The sequence below is a fragment of the Fusarium proliferatum genome, assembly GCF_900067095.1.
Source record: "Fusarium proliferatum ET1 genome assembly, contig: FPRO_scaffold002, whole genome shotgun sequence".
NCBI classification, from domain to species: domain Eukaryota; kingdom Fungi; phylum Ascomycota; class Sordariomycetes; order Hypocreales; family Nectriaceae; genus Fusarium; species Fusarium proliferatum.
Window position 1 is genome coordinate 952,434 of NW_022194791.1, and position 21,160 is coordinate 973,593.

At 50.3% G+C, this 21,160-nt stretch overlaps 7 protein-coding genes across 7 annotated transcripts; 2 read left to right on the top strand and 5 right to left on the bottom strand.

The window, feature by feature from the left end:
- Window positions 1–3: 3 nt before the first annotated feature.
- FPRO_03473 (uncharacterized protein) lies at window positions 4–939 on the bottom strand (the record flags this gene model as incomplete). The annotated part of the gene is made up of 1 exon (XM_031226311.1): window positions 4–939. The coding sequence occupies one exon, from the start codon at window positions 937–939 to the stop codon at window positions 4–6; it is 936 nt and encodes a 311-aa protein (XP_031076860.1).
- Window positions 940–1,352: 413 nt separating this feature from the next.
- FPRO_03472 (uncharacterized protein) lies at window positions 1,353–2,555 on the top strand (the record flags this gene model as incomplete). The annotated part of the gene is made up of 3 exons (XM_031226312.1): window positions 1,353–1,614; window positions 1,661–2,151; window positions 2,199–2,555. The coding sequence occupies 3 exons, from the start codon at window positions 1,353–1,355 to the stop codon at window positions 2,553–2,555; spliced, it is 1,110 nt and encodes a 369-aa protein (XP_031076861.1).
- Window positions 2,556–3,219: 664 nt separating this feature from the next.
- On the bottom strand, window positions 3,220–5,133 carry FPRO_03471 (uncharacterized protein; the record flags this gene model as incomplete). The annotated part of the gene is made up of 1 exon (XM_031226313.1): window positions 3,220–5,133. The coding sequence occupies one exon, from the start codon at window positions 5,131–5,133 to the stop codon at window positions 3,220–3,222; it is 1,914 nt and encodes a 637-aa protein (XP_031076862.1).
- Window positions 5,134–6,123: 990 nt separating this feature from the next.
- FPRO_03470 (putative RCO3 glucose transporter) lies at window positions 6,124–8,349 on the bottom strand (the record flags this gene model as incomplete). Its single annotated transcript, XM_031226314.1, has 3 exons — window positions 6,124–7,486; window positions 7,541–7,819; window positions 8,234–8,349. 3 exons carry the CDS (start codon window positions 8,347–8,349, stop codon window positions 6,124–6,126), a joined length of 1,758 nt encoding a protein of 585 aa, XP_031076863.1.
- Window positions 8,350–11,802: 3,453 nt separating this feature from the next.
- FPRO_03469 (uncharacterized protein) lies at window positions 11,803–13,918 on the bottom strand (the record flags this gene model as incomplete). The annotated part of the gene is made up of 4 exons (XM_031226315.1): window positions 11,803–13,357; window positions 13,413–13,650; window positions 13,744–13,812; window positions 13,885–13,918. 4 exons carry the CDS (start codon window positions 13,916–13,918, stop codon window positions 11,803–11,805), a joined length of 1,896 nt encoding a protein of 631 aa, XP_031076864.1.
- Window positions 13,919–16,586: 2,668 nt separating this feature from the next.
- On the top strand, window positions 16,587–17,243 carry FPRO_03468 (related to FAS1 domain-containing protein NCU02579; the record flags this gene model as incomplete). The annotated part of the gene is made up of 2 exons (XM_031226316.1): window positions 16,587–17,162; window positions 17,211–17,243. The coding sequence occupies 2 exons, from the start codon at window positions 16,587–16,589 to the stop codon at window positions 17,241–17,243; spliced, it is 609 nt and encodes a 202-aa protein (XP_031076865.1).
- A 572-nt stretch (window positions 17,244–17,815) lies between these two features.
- Window positions 17,816–19,935, bottom strand: FPRO_03467 (putative RLM1-transcription factor of the MADS box family; the record flags this gene model as incomplete). The annotated part of the gene is made up of 3 exons (XM_031226318.1): window positions 17,816–19,567; window positions 19,655–19,811; window positions 19,880–19,935. The coding sequence occupies 3 exons, from the start codon at window positions 19,933–19,935 to the stop codon at window positions 17,816–17,818; spliced, it is 1,965 nt and encodes a 654-aa protein (XP_031076866.1).
- Window positions 19,936–21,160: the final 1,225 nt, after the last annotated feature.

Below are 21,160 nucleotides of genomic sequence, written 5' to 3' on the forward strand. Positions count from 1 at the left end.
ACATTATACCTCCTTCACTTGAGTTACCTCCCGGTCCTTGTTTAATACCACTTGTATATGCTTCTTCTCACTGGACCCCTCGCCTTTGAAGAAATTCTCATTCTGAAGACGCTCGAGAAATAGCTCGTAAGCCGGCATATACCCCTTCACAAACTTGATGACCTGATCATCTGTCATGCCCGGCTTGTGCTGCCTCAACGCCCTTTCCTGACCCAGCCGCCACTCGTAGACCTGAACAAGTTTATCTGTACTTAGATGAAGAAATCCATCAAAGTGCTGTGGTCCAGCGAATGTCTCGCAGTATCTTCTCAAGTTCTGGTTGATGAGCAGAAGATGGCTTAGATCATGGCTCGCCAGCGTGTTTGTAAGAGCCCATTCTTCAGACTGCTGTGCCTCTGAAGCTTTAGCACTCTCCCACTTCCTCTTGACCTCCTCGTCAGTCAAAGGTTTGAAGCCAAGTGCCCAACCTTCAAAAATCAGAACATCCAAGCCTTGGTCCAGCGGAACTTCTTCCCAGTTCTCAACGGGAACTCTTCCACCCTGACCACTGTGAAGGCTCTTGTCAAAAGCTGGCCATTTGACAATTTTCTTATCACTCTCAACGTGACCAAGCACTTGGTCGAAGAAGTCCTTAGCTAGAACTTCGTCATGAGTTCCGGGTTGGCCACGAGTTTGGAGGAGGCCATTATCTGGGCTCGCTTCTCGAAGAGCGACAAGTTCTGGGTGGTCATGATAGAGATCATCTAGGGATAGCATGCGAGTCTTGAGATGGTGTTGATTCGTGAGAGCTTGGGACAGAGCTGCAGCCCATGTCGATTTGCCACTGCCTTGAAGACCAGAAAGGCCTAGAACGAATGGTCTTGAGGAGTTCTTCTGGTGAGCTTGGATAGCAGGGACAAAGATGTCCAGCACAGTATCAATAGCTTTTGGATCGATCATGGCTAGTGTGGTGTAAGATATTGGGTCTTTCGTGATTAAATTTACAAAGTAACAGTGCGTGATCGATAAAAAATAATATCCATCAAGATATCATGGAAGACAAAGGAAAGGAAAGTCCCTCATATCGCCTTTGGCACTCTTCTTAAGTGATGGACAATTATTCCCCGCATCATAAGCCACTATTCACGGAAAAGCGTCAATCGCAACGGACTTGAAGCGCCGCTCACTTCCTTTCCCGAACCAGGCAAGGCGATGTTGCAGCGGACATTTCTAAGTCCGTCCACCTCCACACAAAGCCAAGACTAACATACTCTCAATCCGACATCTTGGTATATATAAGTATAACATATCTATCTTATACAGTTCATCAGCATCTTCAATACTCATCACAAGTCTTTGCATACAAACCCATCATGTCTCCCTCCGCAGTCACCGCCAAGAAGTCCTACAGCATCGCCTCCATCCCCGCTGATGGAATCGGTCCTGAGGTCATTTCCGCTGGCATCGAGGCTTTAAACGCTCTGGCCGATACTCTCCAGACTTTTGATCTTGACTTTACTCATTATGACTGGAGTTCGGATACTTACAAGAAGACTGGAAAGTATATTCCTGACGGTGGTCTTGAGCAGTTGAAGAAGCACGATGCTATCCTCTTCGGCGCCGTTGGAGCTCCTGGTAAGTCCATTAATGTTCTGATGAGACTTGATACTCATTCTACTAGATGTTCCTGATCATATCTCCCTCTGGGGTCTCCGTCTGGCAATCTGCCAGCCCTTCCAACAATACGCCAATGTCCGCCCAACACGCATCATGCGCGGCACACAATCTCCCCTGCGTAACTGCAAAACCGGTGATCTCGACTGGGTCATCATCCGCGAGAATAGTGAAGGTGAATACGCCGGCCAAGGTGGTCGTTCACACCGTGGTCACGCCTGGGAAGTCGCTACAGAAGTCGCCATCTTCACTCGCCATGCTGTTAGCAGACTTATCCGATTCTCATTTGAGATTGCGCAGAAGAGACCTAGAAAGCATTTGACTGTTGTCACTAAGAGCAATGCTCAGAGGAATGGTATGGTACTCTGGGACGAGGTTGCCGCGGAGGTTGCGAAGGACTTTCCGGATGTTACTGTTGAGAAGATGTTGGTTGATGCTATGACTACGAAGATGGTCCTTAAGCCTGAGAGCATCGATACTATTGTGGCCAGCAACTTGGTAAGCCAATCACTCAGCCCGTTGAATACGTTACTGATACACTCCAGCACGCCGATATTCTCTCTGACTTGGCCGCTGCCCTCGCTGGTTCAATCGGCATCGCACCGACAAGCAACCTCGACCCCAGCCGCGAGAACCCATCTATGTTTGAGCCCATTCACGGCTCTGCATTCGACATCACCGGCAAGGGCGTCGCCAACCCAGTAGCTACCTTCTGGACAGCAGCTGAGATGCTCGCTTGGCTGGGTGAGGAGGAAGCTTCCACAAAGTTGATGGAGTGCGTTGAGAATGTTACTGCTTCAGGTGTTCTCACACAAGATCTCGGTGGAAAGGCGACTACCAAGGAGGTCACAGCTGCGGTCGTGGCGGAGATCAAGAAGAGTCTGGGCAAGAGTTCGAAGTAAGTATTAGTAACGAGATAAATGATAGAAAATGAACAGTTCTGGTTTTGTTTAGTCTTTATTGCCATAAACCTCTTTGTGTTGTGAAGTCCCATAGTTGTTGTCTCTCAAGGAAACGCCTTTGTTCTTGACCTTTGTTCTCCCCATATCCACACAATAAATGGCTACTTGACAAATTCTGAGCCTATCAAAGCGACTTCTCTTTATCGGTTCATATCAAACAGCCCTGTTGTGCTGGGGGTTATGTATTATCGCGGAGTCGCATAGTCATGAGCGATTCTACAATTTAAGTATCGTCAGTGGCATAGAAGCACTTACTCAAACAGCTTCGAAAAGAATACAAAGCCATCAATTCTGAATTCCACGTATATTGCGATAAGCTATTTCACCCATATCTACCTGAATAGCCAGAAAATCGCCAAATTCTGAGCAAAGCCCATCAAGCGAATGGGCCCCTTGTTACTGCTCTCCAAAATGTCCAAGACATTTTCTCTCCTCTTTTCTATCGCGACTCCGAAACTAGACCTTGACTGGCATAGAGGCATGGTTCTACAGAGGCCATGTTAGGATTTGAGCCAAAGCTCGTCAACTTCAAAACGCTGCGATTTGCAAAAACGACACCAATCTCTTACCTAGCTCAATCACGAGAACGACGAGGACCGCAGCCTCAATCTTCACCGTATAGATCATCGTCGGAATCTATCAATATCGGGTCATTATAATTATTTCCATAATGCCCTTGACGATTCCTGCCCTGTTGGCGAGGAGGAGCCTGCGCCGCCAATTGAGCCGCCAAGCGATTCATCGCAAGGAGCCGCTCCTGGTTTGTGCGCCTAGCTTCAGCGTCTTCCGCATGATTAGGCTCTTCACGGCGAGGCCTGTCTATCTGAGGGGTATCCATCGGGTTATAAGGTCGGCGTGGCACGTCTAAATGAGGCGCATCTCTCTCGTTGTACAAGCGGCCTTGGTAGTACCTCTCAGGCGGACCCATATCTGGTCGATAAGTCCTGGGAATAACACGTTCGTCTCTTACAGGCGGTCTCTCAATCCGCTGCTCATTGATCTGCATGCGACCAATATCCGGCATGGGAGCTTCCATGGCAGCACGGCCATCGTCGCGCCGGCGATCCATTCGCATTCCAGGCGCATGTCTTCTCTGCACATCGGCGACTTGGTTAGCTATTCTCATATCTCCCCCGTGTATCATGTTCCCGGACATCCTCCGTAGGCGAGGGGCATCGGGCGGAGGACCTACCATTATAGGTTCAAGACCGTGCAATTCCACTGGTATGGCTCGTCTGCGATTTCGGTCACGTTCATATGCATCTCGATTCCTCTCATCGTGATAACGTCTTTCTCCATGATGATTTCTTTCCCCCTGGCGATGCCCTTCTCCATAGTGATTCCTTTCTCCATGACGATGTCCTTCACCATGTTGTCGTTCCCTCCCATGATGTTCCCCACGGCGGCGCTGCTCCTGGGGTTCCTGTTGTCCCTCAGGAGGAGGCAACACCAAAGGACGGATAACCCTTCGCGGTCCCCCGGCTCTGGGCGGAACACGATTCTCCTCACCCTGTACGGGTCGTAGCTGTGGAATTCTCGCAGGTCCATCCGCCTCGTCCGCTGCAGCCTCCTCAGTAGGGTGCGGGCGACGACGGTACTGCGGTGGCTTCGTACCTGGACGGTCCCTCATGGGTACCATGAGGTTAAAGCCTCCATATGTGGGACAGCCGCAGGTGCGCCATACTTCACCGCAAATGAAACAGAATTCTTGGCCGCATACGCATGTCATGTGGTTGCACGCCTCTGCGAGCTCGATCATCCTGCCGCACCCGGGGCAGTTAACGGTCCGGTTCTCGTCCATGGTGGCCCAGACGTCTTCCTCTGCGGCTCCCTCTCGGCAAGGCTGGCCTGGATGGCCTCGCTCACCGCAGTCACGACATGTGTGCGTATCACACAATAAACAGTGCCCGTTGCGGTCAGGCGGAATGAATGCTACGCAGTTAGGGTCGTGGCAGTATAGTCTATTGTGAAACGGCGCATTGGCTTCCTCTTGCACCTGGCGGAACAGATGAACCAAAGCAGGGGCGCGTGCAAGTGCAACACCCTCCTCATTGATAGGCTCGCAGCATCTCGGTGGAAACCCTTCTTGAGAAACAAGACCGAGTCGAATAAGTTCACGGTAGCAAGGGTAGCAGTAATTGTGGCGGCCGCAAGGGGCTCTCATGTGAGCATCGTCCATACAAGCAACGCACATTTCTCCGTTCCCTTCTTCAGGTACAGGATCCATTGCAGCTTCGCGAAAAGCAATCCTCCTCTCGGTGCGATCCAGCACGATTCGATGGTTGGTATTGCGAACTTCGGGGCTGCGCAGTCGCTCAAAGGCCAACTCTTCATCGGTAATAATCCTACTGACCAGGAAAGCCTGTTCATCATCCTCTGCAAGATCTAGAGCAATGGAGATGAGCCTGGCCAGGTATGGCTCCGAGAAAGCTTCGTCAGGGGGTAGGAGCTCTTGACGGATCAGCAAGTCAAGAAAGTCCGGGTGGACTCGGTCGAGGGCGTCAGAAACATCCGACATGCTGGGCAAACTTTCGATAGACGCAGAGAGTGTGTATAGAAAAGTTATAGGTGTCGCAACTACGGACCTGTCAAAGGTATATAGGTGTCAAGTCGCTGAGGTTCCTCCAAGCAGATTTAAGTAGCGAAAAAGGCGGTAGTATATGCTATAAGGTTATAGACTGCTTAGATGTCAACTGGCGATTTGTGCGAGACGCAAGAAGGTTTGTGGGAAAGAAAGCTTATCAAGGAGAAAGGGTTAGGACTGGTGAAGCTTTTATCTTTGAGTTGAGAGGCAGCTCAAAGCACGCTTTGACTGACTGTTCACGTATTCCCAACAGTGACCAGAGTCGTGTAAGGCAGTTTCAGTGCCTGGTTGAAGAACAAGGCCACAGACTTCCAGTGACCTAGTCCACAAGGGCATGTTCGCTGGTGACAAGGTCGACAGCGTACTCATGTACCTCAGCGAGAGAGTTCGGTACCTCACAAGGGATCGATAGGCAGTACAAAGCGAGTTAGATGCTCAAAAATGCTGGTATTTGGTAGCTGACAGGTAATCAGATCGATATCAAGCCTTTCTGTAACCCCAAGAAATCCATCCGTGGCCATGCGCCGTCACTTCGCTCCTCTCGACTATTAGCCGTTGCCCACAGGGTATCCGGGCATCCATTCATCGACGACGTAAAAACACTATGACTCCCTAAAAAAGATGGTAGGTAAATCATGAAAAAAGATGTCCAAGAGCCAAGAGTTTGGTATCCAACCCAGCCAAGACCCCGGTACTGACAGTCCATCCGTAGCCCCAAACTGAAGGGACGATCTGAGTTGATGTGATGGGCAAACAAACAAAGAAACAGAATCCATATAAAATGACAATGAAATCATCAATGACCATGACAATAAAGCGTAAACCCCACTAACTCCACCTCGTCATGAACTCCATCGCTGATTCCTTATGTGACGTCCAGGCAAAAGACACGCAATATAGACAAACAATTCGGCGACGCGGAGCCTAGTAGCTGAAGTCGACATTGGCCATGGCCATCGGCGGTGGCCCCTTGTTCTGGTCATTGTTGTTGTTACTAGGTGATGAACCGTTGTTGTTATTGTTCTGATTCACGGTGGTCGATGATGCGTCACCGTCACCGTCACCGTCACCCAGAGTTGTGTCTGCGCTTGATGCAGTCGTCGTTGTTTGCAGCTCGTGGCCTGCAGGCGGTTGGGCGCTCGGTGACCAACCATCGTTGAGCATCTGTTGGAAACTCCAGCTCGGTTCGAATGACTTGCTGTTCCATGCGTGGTTCACTCGTTCGTACATCTCGTCGATCTGTTCCAGGCTGATCTTGCTTGTTTCGTACACATTACACCACACAAAGAAGACGGCCAGAATGCAAAAGGCGCCCCATATGAAGAAGATTTTTGGTCCAAAGGAGGCATTACCTGGCCCTGATCCAACCAAGAAAGGCACACTGTAGCCGATACCAAAATTGAGAAGCCAGTTTGACGCTGTTGAAACCGACATAGCCTTTGCACGGACTTTGAGGGGATAAATCTCTGATGTTACGACCCACACCACAGGTCCCCAAGAAGCAGCGAAGAAGAAGATGTTGATAGCACAGAATGTGATGAGAATGGTCTGCGACGCTTTCTCGTAACTCTGTCCTGTCGCGGTATCAAAGGACGCCATAAGGAGTTGGCAGCCGGCCATTCCAATGGCTCCAATCATCAAGAGCTTTCGTCGACCCCAACGTTCGATAACCAACAGGCCTGGTATTGTCGAGACAACATTGATGACGTTGATAATAAGCGACTTGGCGTATGGACTCTCGACGCCGGCACCGTCAAAGAAGGATGTGCTGTAGTACATTATGAAGTTAATGCCGGTGAGCTGTTGAAGCATCTGTAGACCGCAACCAGTAAATGTACGTCGACCAAGGTGTGGCGAACCAATAAAGATGTCTTTATAACTGTCGGGTCCTAATGTTAATTCATATTGGTGATTTGCTATCATTTCTTGCAGTTCGTCAATGAGCGCTGGATGTGTAATGTCTAGTCGTCGGAGACGACTGAGTGAAAGACCGGCTTCGGTATGAAGGCCCTTCTTGACAAGGAAACGAGGTGTTTCAGGTAGTAATAATAAGCCGCCGGTAAGAATAATCGCTGGCACAATCTGGAGGCCGAGAGGGATTCGATAAGCGGAGGAGTCCTTGAGTTCAGAGGCGAGGATGTTGACTACAGAAGCGGAGAAGAGGCCAATGGTGATCGATAGTTGATATGCGCAGACAAGAGTACCTCTGATCCATTTTGGTGCCATTTCAGACTGATATAATGGAACGAGGACAGAGATAAGGCCGACACCAATGCCAGCGAAGAACCTAGAGACATTATTAACGGCATGGTCTTCCATAGAAGGGATGAGGTGCACATACCTCCCAACTAGTAACAGATCTATGTTATTAGCGCAAACTTGGAAGATGGCGCCGACGCAGAAAATGCCCACGGCCAAAAGAAGAGTCTTGCGACGACCTAGAGAATCGCCAGTGGGTGCAGCAAGGAGAGCACCGAGGGCAGTGCCAGCGCTAAGGATGGCGACGATGATAGATGAGTCTTTTGTACAAATGTCGATGGCGCCCTTTTCGTCGTGACAATTTGTGTGCTTTCCGAATTGCTCCTTGAACTCTGTCATGGCAAGGATGCCGTTGATGGCTCTGCGAAGAAATATGGTTAGTTTCTGGCTGTCAAAACGATGTGACACGATGAAATGGGCTGGTATGGACAAGTCGGTTTTCGGGGAATCGAGTCGGAGTTTCTCGTGGGAGATTCGTCGAGACGAGTCGCTGTCATTCCAGATATCGCCCTTGGTTCGCTTCCTTCCAGCACTTCTTCCGACGATGTTGCCTTGCGTTCTTTGAGAGATATATGGTGATGGCTTCGTCATGTATGTCACACGAGTCCACCGCAGTCGTCGCATCGTCAAATTGAATAAAGTATCGTCGATAGGTCCCGGTATCCCCCTCCGCATGAATAAGGTCGTCGGTGCAGCGTGTTCGTCCACCGTATGTCGTAACCATCCATATCCAAGAGCATTCAACGTCAAAAGAGAAAATGGTGGTCAGTCTTACCCAGTATCGTAGCCGAACAGCAACCCGCCAGAGGCAACGAAGAGACCGACCATGATGGCCGGCGCCGACGAGCCCGCGACATTGTCGGGTTTCTGCCAGCCCATGGCAATGGCCATGGTGTCGGGTGTTGAAGTCGTCAATCCAGGGTCAGAGGTATCAAGAGCGAAAGGCTCCGGGTCGGCGAGATTTTGGTGGAGGTTGAAGGGTTGAGAAGATCAACGGGGGGACATTGGGCGATTCCGTGTGGGTAATATCTGGATTGGACTGGCCACTGGTCGACCTTCTAGCCCGGCCGTTGTAGTGCTAGTCCTCGCACTGGGTACGGGACACCTTTTTGGTGCTGTAATGGTTCAAAGTCAATGCTTCCAGGTTCGCTAGTCTCTAAAAGGAGAGGGGAGAGCACGTGGGACATAACCAAAGCCAGAGGAGAAGGGAATACAATATGTAAAACTCAGATTCGATAGTAAGTTTGAGTCTCGATGCTTAAAGTGTCTTTCATACTCTCAGAAGGGACTCAAAAGGAAGACCACAGAGAGGGGCAGACATGAATGGCGAGAGACTCCCATCTCCAGACAAGGAGGCAAAAGCAGAAATGATCATCACTCCAAAGCCTGACCATTCCCCATCTAGTTAAGCCCCAGCATTGGCTCCCTGACCTGCAGCCACTGGAACCTCGTCAAGCCATCCCAGTGGGTTCTTGTCACTGGAACGAGCGTAGACTGGCTGAGCTAAGCGAGTCTACAGTGCGATTCCCCTCAAAACCAATCAACCAAAACTCTCTTCTCCATGGAGGCCAAAGGATCCATGGATACTGTCTGTACCTTGAGAAGAAGAAGAAAGACGTCGCTGGTATCATTACACAAATATCACGGTTCAGGACATTATTCTCGCCTTACACAGCACGCGCAGCAATCCAAGCACTGCCCTCGAGCTTGTCTTGAGTTCCCCGAATCTGAAACTGAGTCACATTGACACGGTCCCTGTCCAAGCCAGACCTGAGAGAGAAACAGGGGAGCTTCTTTCTTTTTTTTTTTTCAGCTCATAAACGACCAAGCCATAGTTTCATGTCGTACGGAGGTACACAAGCTAGAAATGCAAGAAAATCAGGAAATTCGTATACAGAGTTGTGTGGCTGTGGGTAGGACCGAACTCCTTATGAGGATTCTATGATGGGAATTTAACATATCACAGACTACTTGAGAAAGGGCGCATTGTTAGCATTATTGTTACAGAGACGGGATGACAGGCCTTGAGGAACAAAGAAGCTCTCTTGTCACTTTTCGGGCCCCGAGGACACTCCGCTATTAGCTGCATTCATGCATCTCAATTCAAGGGTGACGGCTCTCGGCAATATTCCGCTGTGAGAACACGGTATGTACTTGTATTCCGAATATTCGGATTCAAAATCAGGTCGTTCTCATGCAAGCCAGTATCATGTCTTCCAACCTCTCAAATAAACAATGCCGTTAATAGAGTTGTTGATAGCGTTTAGTATCCGAACTATCAGCAACTCCACCATAAACTCTTTCAGGATGATCGGATGAACATTGCAGTTCACTCTCACACCAAGAGCACAGTCAGAGCAACTGTCTCCCGCACGTAGCCTCCAACCATCAACAGCGCCGCCGCCATGCAGCGCTTACCCCGGCCTAGCACCGCGTTCCCTTTTCTCCCCAAACTGTAGAGACAAGTCCCATAGCTCAGTCTACTTGCAGGATCAGTACTTTTGTGCAACGTGCAGAGTCACACAGTCTCCAGTTTCCCCCAGACAAATCACCCCGGGGTTTTAGTCCGGGCCCGGTACTGGATACTTGACGAACGACCAACCCTTGTAGGCAGAGAGTTAAGACAAGTTCATGACTTTGAACGAATAATGGGGATAAGACAAGCGAGTTTTCTCTCTCTCTCTCTCTCTTTGTCATTGGTCTTTTTAAGCTTTAAATATGGTCTGATTCATTGCTTGAACCCTTCCCCACGAGACCGGGTCCAGCCGCTCGGAAGCCGAAAACACAGTCAGAGTCAGAAGTCGTTAACACTTTGATTTGATTTGGATTGATCTGAGTTGGCGATTGGTCGATGCGTACAGTACCATGAACTTCTACTCACATCCTTCACCAACAGCGAGTTTCTCAGGTCATGCGACGGTGCTTGCTTGGCGTATTCACTTGTGGCTGGTACAACAAGACTCGGTACCACAGAATGTATTCCCGCCCTTTTCGGGAGTATGTGCACTCACTCACTCACTCACTGCTGATGAGGGTTCCTTTGCGTCCTGTCAGATGCAATAACAAGATCTGTGTTATAGCCATCAGATCATCCATCATACAGTGGACTCCTCCATTGAACGGAGATTCCACCGATTATATTTAGATAGTGTCAAGTTTCATTGTCACCCTGTTGACACATATCAGTCAGGTACCTAGTCCACAGTGCAGTATTCCCCCAAATGCCACGGCTGACACTACCTAACTACCTACACTGTTCTCTTTATCTTAAGACATTGCTCTGCGGGGTGCAGAAAGGCTGGGGTTGAAACATGGGTTAACGACATAAGGCCGAGCTGCTTCTTGGGAGCGTGTCAGAAATGCCGCTTGCTAAGGACGGCGGTCATCTTTCATGTGGCTGCGAGATCATCTCTGCTAGACATATCAGATTATAAAGAGAAATTCGTAAGTTGCCTGTGTACCGTGGCTTGGCTGGAATTGTCGGGAGAGCGGACGGAAAGGGGCGCAAGTGTGAGGTCAAGCACATACAACGTTGAGTCGAATCTTGTGAACCTATCCTGGACTGTCAAACATGATGATATCACGGCATCTCTCGCAAACGGTTAATGTATTATTCCCTTGAGTCCTTGTTAGTAGAATAGTACTGCCAATTTGTCATTATTTGAATGCTGGGGCTTGTTGTTTCGACGATTCACCATTCATGCTTCATATGTTAAGAACTCAAATATATTGATCTTTGGCATCAAAAGATCTGGAAAGTTGCACAAGCTGTCATTGTTGTATTCAGTCATACTATCCTCAATGCAACGTATTCTCAGGGCCGCGTGGAGTGTAACACATTGAAAAATTTCGAGATAAACCTGATCGTCAGGCACATCGTAATAAGCAAAGTAAAAAACCTTTGTGATACATGTGCAATGTTCAATGACCTCCAAGCCACCAATCCCAATAGCAGGCAAGAAAACTTAGGACCTCGTTTCTAAGTGATGAAAAGACTTCGGCAAGTTCATTACATTTTAGCAGGCCTGTAGACCAGTTTATTTAGTGGCCGGATTTGATGTCAAGAAGTTTTTCTCCTCCCCGAGGCACCGATGCCATCACCCAAGTTTCACCAGACACACTGCACAGAGACGGTTTATTAGATGTTAAAATATCTTCATAATTTGTATCAACTAGATTTAGCAACAAGCTTGCATGCATCCCGCCTATGAATACAAAAATCCCAGACGCCTAATATTTGCCAGAGCCCTTCTTTTTGGGGGCATAGGGTACTATAAAAATCTCGCACAAAAAAAGCACACAAGAGTCATCACCGCGTCACCATAGTTACATCAGACATTCGACCTAAGGCTCAAGAGTAACCTCCTGGCCCTTGACACGGCCAATGACCTGCTGGGGCGCGTACTTGGGGATGACCTCGTCGTCGTGCAGCATCTCGAACTCCTCGGTCGCGTCGCGGCCCATGAAGTTCAGGATGGCCTGTACGCCGCCGGGGTGCTCCTCGAGCCAGTTGCTGAGGTCCATGACGACACCCTTGACGACGACCCAGACGTTGTCCTTGGTGTTGTGCTTGGCGATCTCCTCCATGGTGAACTCCTTTTCAGGGACCTTGAAGGCCTTGGGGTCGTTGGGCTTAGCAGCCTTGGCACCGTCCTCCTTGGTAGGGTTGGGACCAGCAGAGGCGGTGGCCTGCTCGTCAACCTTTGAAGGAGCACCAGAGCCTGAGGGAGCGGCACCGGGAGCACCCCAAGAAACAGTTACCTGGTTGGGAACTGAAGGGTCGAGGTGCAGGGAGATCTGGCCAACACGCTCAGCAGCGCTGCCGGCACTGCCCTTGAGAGCGTTCTGGAAGAGGTAGTTGCTGGCGGTGTCACCAGCAACACGGCCGTAGACGACACAGCCGAGAAGAGAAGAACCACCAAGACGGTTGGCACCGTGGACACCACCAGCCAACTCACCACAGGCGTAGAGACCCTCGAAGGGCTGCTTCTCCTGGTTGAGGACCTGAGCCTTGTCGTTGATCTCAATACCACCCATGGTAAAGTGGAGAACGGGCTCCATGACAGCGACGTGGAAGTCATCGTCAACGTTGACGGGCAAGTTGTGGAAGAACTTCTTGCCCCAGGGGTCCTTCTGCTTGCCGTCGGCAATGTCATTGTAGGTAGAGAAGGTCTTCTGGAGGTGCTCAGGAGTGCAGCCAATCTCCTTGGCGAGCTCCTTGCCGGTCATCTTCTTCATGAGGCCACGGCCAGAGTAGTGGCGGGTGTGGAAGTCAAGGACCTTGGAGGCCTTGGAGTTGAGAACAAGGCGGATGGGGAACTTGTCCTTCTTCTTCTCCTCCCACATCATGCCGGAGACGTAGTCACGGTGACCGAGCTCATCACAGAATCGGTCACCATCGGCGTTGAGGAGGAGACCGCCCTCACCACGGAGAGCCTCAGCAGCAAGGAACTTCCACTTGGAGCCGGGGTCCTTGGGGTCGACGAGACCAGTGGGGTGGACCTGGACCTTGTCCATGTCAATACCGTTACCGCCAATGGCCATGACCATCTTCTGACCGTCACCAGTAGCGTGTGTGCCGTTTGTGGTGGCAAGGCCGTAGGTATCAGGTCGGTGCTTCTTGAGCAGAGAAGAGTCGGAGAAATCAGCGGCATAGCCACCAGTAGCGAGGACAACGGGACCGTCAATGGAGACGATCTCACCATTGTACTCGTACTTGACACCAGTGATCTTGTTACCCTCCTTGTTAAGCTCGGTGACGCGGGCCTTCTTGACGATCTCGACGCGGCCGGGTTCGCTCTCGGCAAGCTCCTCAAGGCGCTGCATCAGGGCGTATGTGATGGCCATACCAGGGAACTTGGCATCGTGGCCTCGGTGGGTTCGGGGCTGGGAGTGACCACTGTAATGATTGTTAGCTTCTTGATCCGATGCGACAGGAGGCGAATTGAACATACCCGAGACGAGAGACAAGAGTGAGATCGAGGTTGAACTCATCCTGGAGCCACTCGACAGCAGCAGCAGACTTGTAGGTAAGGACCTTGATAAGGTCGGGTCTAGCCTTGTCACGGGCAGACTTGAGGGTATCATCGTAGAACTGCTTCACGCTGTCGGGAATGCCAGTCTCAACCTGTGTCCTTGTGAGGGCACCGTTGATACCAGAAGTAGCCTTGGTAGAGTTGCCACCGAAGAAGCCTGTAGAAAGCGCATGTCAGTAAATGATGCGGTCTACCAAGTCCAGGCGCCTCAATGCGCTCGCTGGCTTAGTGAGATTCGGAAGTGACGTACCCTGCTTGTCGAGGACAACGACGTTGCCGCCAGCCAAGTAAATGGTGTGCGCAGCAGACAGACCAGAGACTGGAAAGAGATGTTAGAATCGTCGCAACACACGGCGCAAAGCCTCCGAGAGGTGAATAGGTGTAAACTTACGGCCACCGCCAACGACAATCACTCTAGGAGCCATTATTGCGTGTGTGTTTTGGTATGTGAGTATATGGAGAAGGGTATAAAGAAGACACGGCAGACTCCCACGCAAGAATACAATAGAAAAAGGGAGATAGATGTTCTTGGGAGGAGGGGAATAAGAATACAAGTTCAAAAATAAAAAAGTCGGAGGAAGAGGAGATGATCAAGGGACAAGTTCTTATTTAGTACTGTATGCGATCGATGGACGCCAACAAGGCCGAGGGCGAAAGACAAGCACCGAACCGAAAGATGCAAGGTTGCAAGGCGTTAGGAACCCAGTTGGTTAGTGGATGCCGAGGTCGAACCATGAATGATGAGCGCGTGCTAAAAAGAAATAGCGGCGGCGTGAGCTGGGCCGCCTGAGGGGGAGAGGAGGTGAGTTTAACGACGTGGGTCATTAACGAGGTTCAGGTACTTGTTTTACCACAAAAACAACACAGAATGCTCTATTGTTGTTGGTTTAAAGAAGTATCTGTACTTTTACTCTTCTCCCATCTGTTAGATGATGTTTTTTAATGTCTTTTGGCCCCTCTGTTCATGACTGTCGCAAACATTGAACCGACGGACTTGAGACCTGCAGCAAATCAGATGCCACCGTTTTCTCAGCATAGCAAGGCCAAGGCCTAGGATTGCTCCCCGGAAGCGGCTGCAATGCCCACTGAGACTTAGCGTCAGTTCCCTGTATCCACCCCCGCTACAGTTAGAATTTGGGGATTGGGGGAGGCGCATCAATTTCCATCAGTTGTCTTTCATATGAACGTTTACTCGTCTATTCCATGAGGTGCAATCCTTTGTAAACTTACGGCCTCTCGCCAATTCTATAGATTCTGATCCACATCCTGTCACCAACAAAGATCCCTTCGGCTCAGTTACTCGCTGCCCTCGCCGTAAGCTACGCCGAAACACCGCATCGCATTTGTCTACCAGGCGACCGGGCAACCCACCGACAATGGCCTCTCTCGCGACTGATGTGCCGAGGTCTCCGCTTCTGAACACATTGTGGGGAAAGCTATAGCATCTCAGGCTAAGGTGCTAAGTCGAAGTGTTGTGATTCCGGGGTTCCGTGGCAAGCGTGGTTCCGTGTTCCGACTTGTCTAGGTAATAACGAGTCTATCATGGGAGCATGGTCTTTAACCGGATGTTGTATTGTATCTCGTCTATTTATTTATTATAACACTGAAGCATGTGAAAAAACAATTCTCCTCATGCGCTCTCCTCACTCTTCATCTTTCTCCTCGTTCTGACACCTGAGACTCATCCAATTATGTCTCTCTTCTCCAAACCCCACACAGCCGGACTTGTGACCGACCGCCTCGGCCAAGTAACCGGACACACCACGGATCACTCAAACATAGACTCGAACTGTACACGTGATCTGAACTGATCAATTCCTCCTCTCGAGTTCAATAAATCATCAGACTTTCACATGCCATCTCCTCCAAAAAAAGCACATGAATCGTCTGGCATAACTGAAACCCTCCTGCATCTTGTCCATGACGCCGTCTTCCCCACGTTCATGACCAGAGGTCCAGTGGCAGGCATTCATTCTCAGGCTTGTGACAGTTTATCTGGTCAGCTGGGTTCCTTTTCGACGTCGCTCATTCGCTTACTGTTCTGAAAAAAGCACGTGAAAGTCTCGCCTCCATTCTTTCTCTGGGGATTGAAGTCCTCCCTGGGCTTAAGTTTTCCCCAGATTCTTACACGTGCATCATCTGACCCCGGAAATTGTCTGAGCCTCCGCCACTCCTGCTCTTCCATTTGTCCAGAACCTCTGCCGTCTTACTGAAACCTGGAGGCTGACTCAGCGTGTTTTCACATGTGAATGCCAGTACCGAAGTGTCAATGGAACTTGGAGTCCGAGTCGAATCAGGCTGATTGTAACCTACCTTGCAGTCTATACGGTCTGCCGTTGCTTCGCTGATCCCTTTTCCATTTTTGCAAAAGGTACTCCTCATGCAGGGTTCAATCCCAAAGCCAATGACGTAGATGACATGTCCCTGAATGTCTACTACCGGGTAGGGGAAGCGCCATATACCTAGCAGCTAGAGCCTCCTACGCAGTTGCGAACAGTTTAGATCATGCGAACAGAGTCCTGTTTGATTGGAAATCGTTTCAAACCTGAATATTTATGGCTTTAGCGTGCTCATTGCATACTATACGTAGCGTATCTCAGTGCTTGGTGGATCAAACCGTCGTCAAAACAGTCGACGACTCAAACATTCACAGATCAGATTCCACCGTGAACGACTGTGGACAAGTAAAAACATTTTACAGTGTATTACTACAAGAAATAATCGGGCCAGTTCAGGACTATGTAAGGCTAAACAGTGTTCGGCACTGCAAGATTTGTTATCTTAAAGACAGCCAACTCTGACTCCAGGATGGTTCTTCTTGGTGGCTCGCAACGGTTATGTGTATACGGGTTCTTATGCACCACATAATACTAACACCATAAACATAAGGCGAGCTGCTGTCCTAAATATACTCTATATAGATCTGATTCCCAGAGAACGCACCAGGCATGCGACGGAACTTTCTTTCTGGTGTAAGTCATTGAGATAACGATCTCGTGACCAATCACGTTACCCCCAACATGCAAATCCCCTCATGACGTACTGTCAAACCTCAACCATACCTTAACCTAAACCTGCATCACCATATTCGCAATGAAACCTCTTATTGCCCTAACAGCTCTATTCAGCCTAACAACCGCCTCACAGTCTCCCCTCCGCGACAATCAAATGCCCCTCCCCAAACCTCCCATCCCTCTAAAAGGCCATCTCCCTCTAATGTCCCCCGACCAGCCTTCCGTCCAACCCTCCGTCGCCCTCGGCGACATCCTAGGCTCCAACCGCGGCCTAACATCATTCTCATCGTTCGCGCGCATGCAGCCTTCCACCGACACAAGACTCGGCGATCTATCGACCAACACCACTGTCCTTGCGCCGCTGAACTCGGCTGTAGATGCGCTGCCGCGCAAACCGTGGGAACAACCCGCTGATTACAATACTTTCGGGGCTGATGCGTATGAGGGTGATGGGGGACAGGATAGGGCGAGGGAGAATATGAGACGGTTTGTGGAGGCGCACCTTGTGCCTGTTAGTCCGTGGGAGAAGGGGGAGAAGAGTAAGACACTTGGGGGAAAGGAGGTCTGGTGGGAGGTTAAGGAGGGACGCAGGTTTATTATGCCTGATGAGGTTGAGGTTGAGAAGGTGGCTAGTCAGGTTGGGAATGGAGAACTGGTAAGTTTATTAAGATCGTGACGGGAGAAATGCTAACTTGAGATACAGTGGATTCTGAAAGGAGTTTTGAACTACGCCTAGACAGATAGCGTTTGACGGGTACAGATACACGAGTAATGACAGATTAATGATTATGCAAGTTTGGATACAGCTAGATACTTGCGCTAGATTTCAGGACACTTTCTTACAGGCGGTAGTACTTAGGATAATACACGAGGTCAGAGACATCACCATGCATAACTCTGCTATTCATCCAGTATATTGATTAGGTCAACATGTTCGTCGCCGGTATCATCTATCCAAACTCCCAGAAATGACATCCTCCGGAACAGACATAAATTACAACAGGGACTATACCTCCAGAACAAACTCCCTCCACTTTTTCGTCATGCAGGCTATTCTGCACAATTGGCTCCCCGAAACTCTGCAAGTTACCCATATACTCAAGGGCTCACAAGCCAGGTATAATATTCAAGATGAAAGGAATACAGGCAAAAGCTGCCTCAAAACAAGAGACTGTAAGGCCGTAAACAAGACACTGGCCGGTACTGATGACGTTCTATGACTGGCATGCAGAGGCCAGCCTATGATGCCCTGTCGATTGAAGCGTATAGCAAAAAGCACTTTTGTATGAGAACACTTTTCGACGAGCATTACTCGTCCACCTTCAACCGCTTTGGTTCTGACTCATCCGCAGTATCACTCTGCGTTGTGGCTCCTGGCTCAGGAGTCTTTCGTTTTGTTGCCGTAGAATTGTTTGGAGCTACACTCAAGTTTTGACCCAAGCTCCCATTAGCACCAGTTAGAGGATCTCTGTCTTTGGAAACGTTTGAGTTTGAATTCGGTGTCGTGTTCAGGTCATCTCTGAGGAAACTAGGACCTGAACCGACAACTGGCGTTGCAAAGTTCAACGGACTTGGTAGTGTGTTACTGTCACCTCCCCGGAAGTTCCAATCGGGATAGAAGCTACTTGGGCTCGGAAGGAGTTCATTTGTCAAGAAACGTGATGGCAAGGCAGAGACAGGAGTATCACCATTCACATTCTGCTGAGGAGGCGGCCGGGCAAAAGGATTTGGCGGACCAGTAGCACCTGCGGACAATATTGCTGACGCAGACGGAGAGGGAGGAGGAAGCACAAGTGACGACTGAGAGTTGTGGCGTTGAGGCGCCTGCGTTGTGGTTTCTGTGGCGACCCGCGGCGAGTTTGACTCTGCCGTTCGTGCGCTACCGCCGCCTTCAGATCCGCCATCCGGAATCTGCACCGTTAAGCGAGGGCCACGAGGTCGAGCTCCTCCGGGACCGCCGGCCTTTGCACTGTTAGAACGCGAAGGCGGAGTCAAAGTGGTTTCTGGTATTGACGACAGCGACACTGTTCGAGACTTCTCATCGGTCTGGGTACTGGCACGCTGTGGCAAATGGGGTGATGATTTGGGCCCATCCGTGGCCCGGTTCAGTGCAGCCACATCAACCGATTGTGAACGGTTGGCGGCGTTTGCAGCATTAGCAGCGGCAGCGGCAGCAGCAGACTCTGATTTGTTCGACTCGGACGTAAAAGATGCCAGATGCTGGGACAAAATAGACCGGTTCTCTTCGATGGGAGTGAAGATACTGTGAGATTTTCTTTGGGGCAGTTTCTTGATGGCACTATCCGTGTTCAGTAATGGCGGCTGAGGGCGTTCTTGTGGCTCCGTCTTGGGTTCCACGGGAGGTGGCGGCGGAGGATCATGAAGTCGACGTTCAGGCTGGGGCGGCGGAGGTGACATTTGTGACATGTTCGGAGGAAGCTGTTGTTGAGGCGGTTGAGGCGATGGCGTTGGACGAACGGGAGCTTGGATTGGTTGCGACGGCGGTTGCGAAGTGTAAGCGGGAGGCATCGGAGAGGGCATCGGGGACCTGCGGTCATCCATGTACGGTCCTGGTTGCTGCATGTGACTAGGCTGTTGATGATAAGCATATTGAGGATGAGGACCAGGACCATGTTGAGGTATTAGACCGGGAGGATGAGGCGAGTTGTAGATAGGCGGATTGGGCATGTAGTTCATTCCGGGATGCGGAGGGCCGGGCGGAGGTGGAGGCTGGACCATGCCGGGACCCATGCGGCGCATATCCGTTCGAGATGCCGGTCGTGAGCCGATCGATGGTTGCGGAGTATGTTGTCGCTGGATAGGATGACCAGGATGCGCTTGGAATGGGCCACCATTGCCAATAGGTGGTGATGCTGAAGGTGTATGATGTCGAATCTGTGGGAAAGGAGGTTGATGTTGTCCGTAAGCATGGGGAGGCATCATCTGGTTCTCGACAACTTCAGGACCGTGGGGAGGGGTGCCGTCGTTCTCCTCATCCTCGTCGTCATCGTTGCCGCCGTTGAAGTCGGAAGGACCTTTGTGTTCACTGGGACCACCGTGCTATTATCTATTAGCACAAAATACAGCGCGTCGTAGTCGCAGCCTGTGTTCAGAGGTGTTGCGACTGTCTCAAGAAGTGGGACTCACATATTGATATCGGTGTATAAGCTCTCGCATATCCGTTGATGAATATTCGTAAAGCTTCTTATTGTTGCCAAAAATGAAGACGGCGACATCGACGGAGCAGAGAACGGAAAGCTCATGAGCCTTCTTGAAAAGACCGCCCTTGCGCTTCAAGAAGGTGCTTTGTGCGCCAGTTAGTCGCGAACTTGAAAACCTCAAGGTCTGGTGATTTGTAGCAGGTTTACTTACACAGAGCGATTCCTATCATCTTTGATCGCCTTGATCTCAATCTTTCTTCGTCCCATGTTGAACGGTTGTGCAGTTCAAGTTGGAGAAATGTGTCGCGTTTCCACGCGGGGAAGCTCAACGGTCGCGACCAAGGAGGTATGGAGATGCCTGAGACCTTGGTAGTGGAGCAGGGTGGAATTGGAACTGGGTCGCGCAGATCGTCGCAAAGAAAAGGAGTCGACAGTTTGACGCAGTGTTATGGTCAAGTGAAGTTGAGTCAAGTTGAAGCGCTTGTAGTCGTGATCGTAAGCGAGAACAAAGAATAGTTGGGCGGCGTGGTAAAGTGGATGCTACCAAAGAACGCTTGAGGAAACGGCGAGATAAACCGAAAAAGTTGATGGATATAGCCGAGAGAAGAGGAACAAGTTGCGTGAGATGACGGAAGCGGCTGTCGCGGTGGCCGTGGAAGGTTATTTAAGAGGGAAAAAAAGAGTGGGAGCGGGAGAGGATTTGGTGAGGGAAGCGAAGGTGGTTTGGCTTGCTCTGTTCTGCTCTGCTTTGCTTGGAGCTGGGACAAGCCGAAGTAGAAGTAATGGAACCTTTCAGTCAGTCGAAGGACCCCCAGGCCGTTGGCTGCCTTTGTAGCTTAGTGGCTGGCAGCTGGTGGAGGGGTACTTGGTGCAGTAGCGCGCCGACGGTATCTCTCTTTAAGCTTGGCCTTTGGTGGTACCTCTTTTTTAGCCCCGAGGGGAGCGGGATAGAAGAGGGTGCTTGTACAGAGTGAGGCAGAGGATGAGTGACGCAGGCATGCGAGTCGCGTATATCATCAGATGTGATGCGCAGATGAAATTTGAGTTCACGAGAGCCGTTGCGACAAGGAGACTAGGTTTAGATGAGATCTGCCCTCAAGACCGTTGCGCGACGCGACGCGATAGCGATAGAAAAGTAAGATTTGAGCTGAGCGATCAAGAGAGGGCTTGGGAGATTTCCTGGCGCTTGCGCTTGCGCTTGAGAAAGGGGGCAAGAAGTGGAAAAAAATGGCACAAACGAGCGACCGTTAAGTTGAAGGTTTTGGGATCGATAAGACGTCGATGGGGCTGAATCTGGCGTCTGTGGTTGGGATGGGAATAGATGGATGGCTTCTAATAATAGACGGATCGTGTTCACTTTCACTCGTGCGGGATGGAGAAAGCGACGGGAGGAAAAAAAGAAGGCAGCATGGAACCCGCACGAAAAACCTTGCTTAGATAAGGTGAGTATGATTGGATCAAGGTCAGACGGGGCTCACCGTCATGGTGGGTT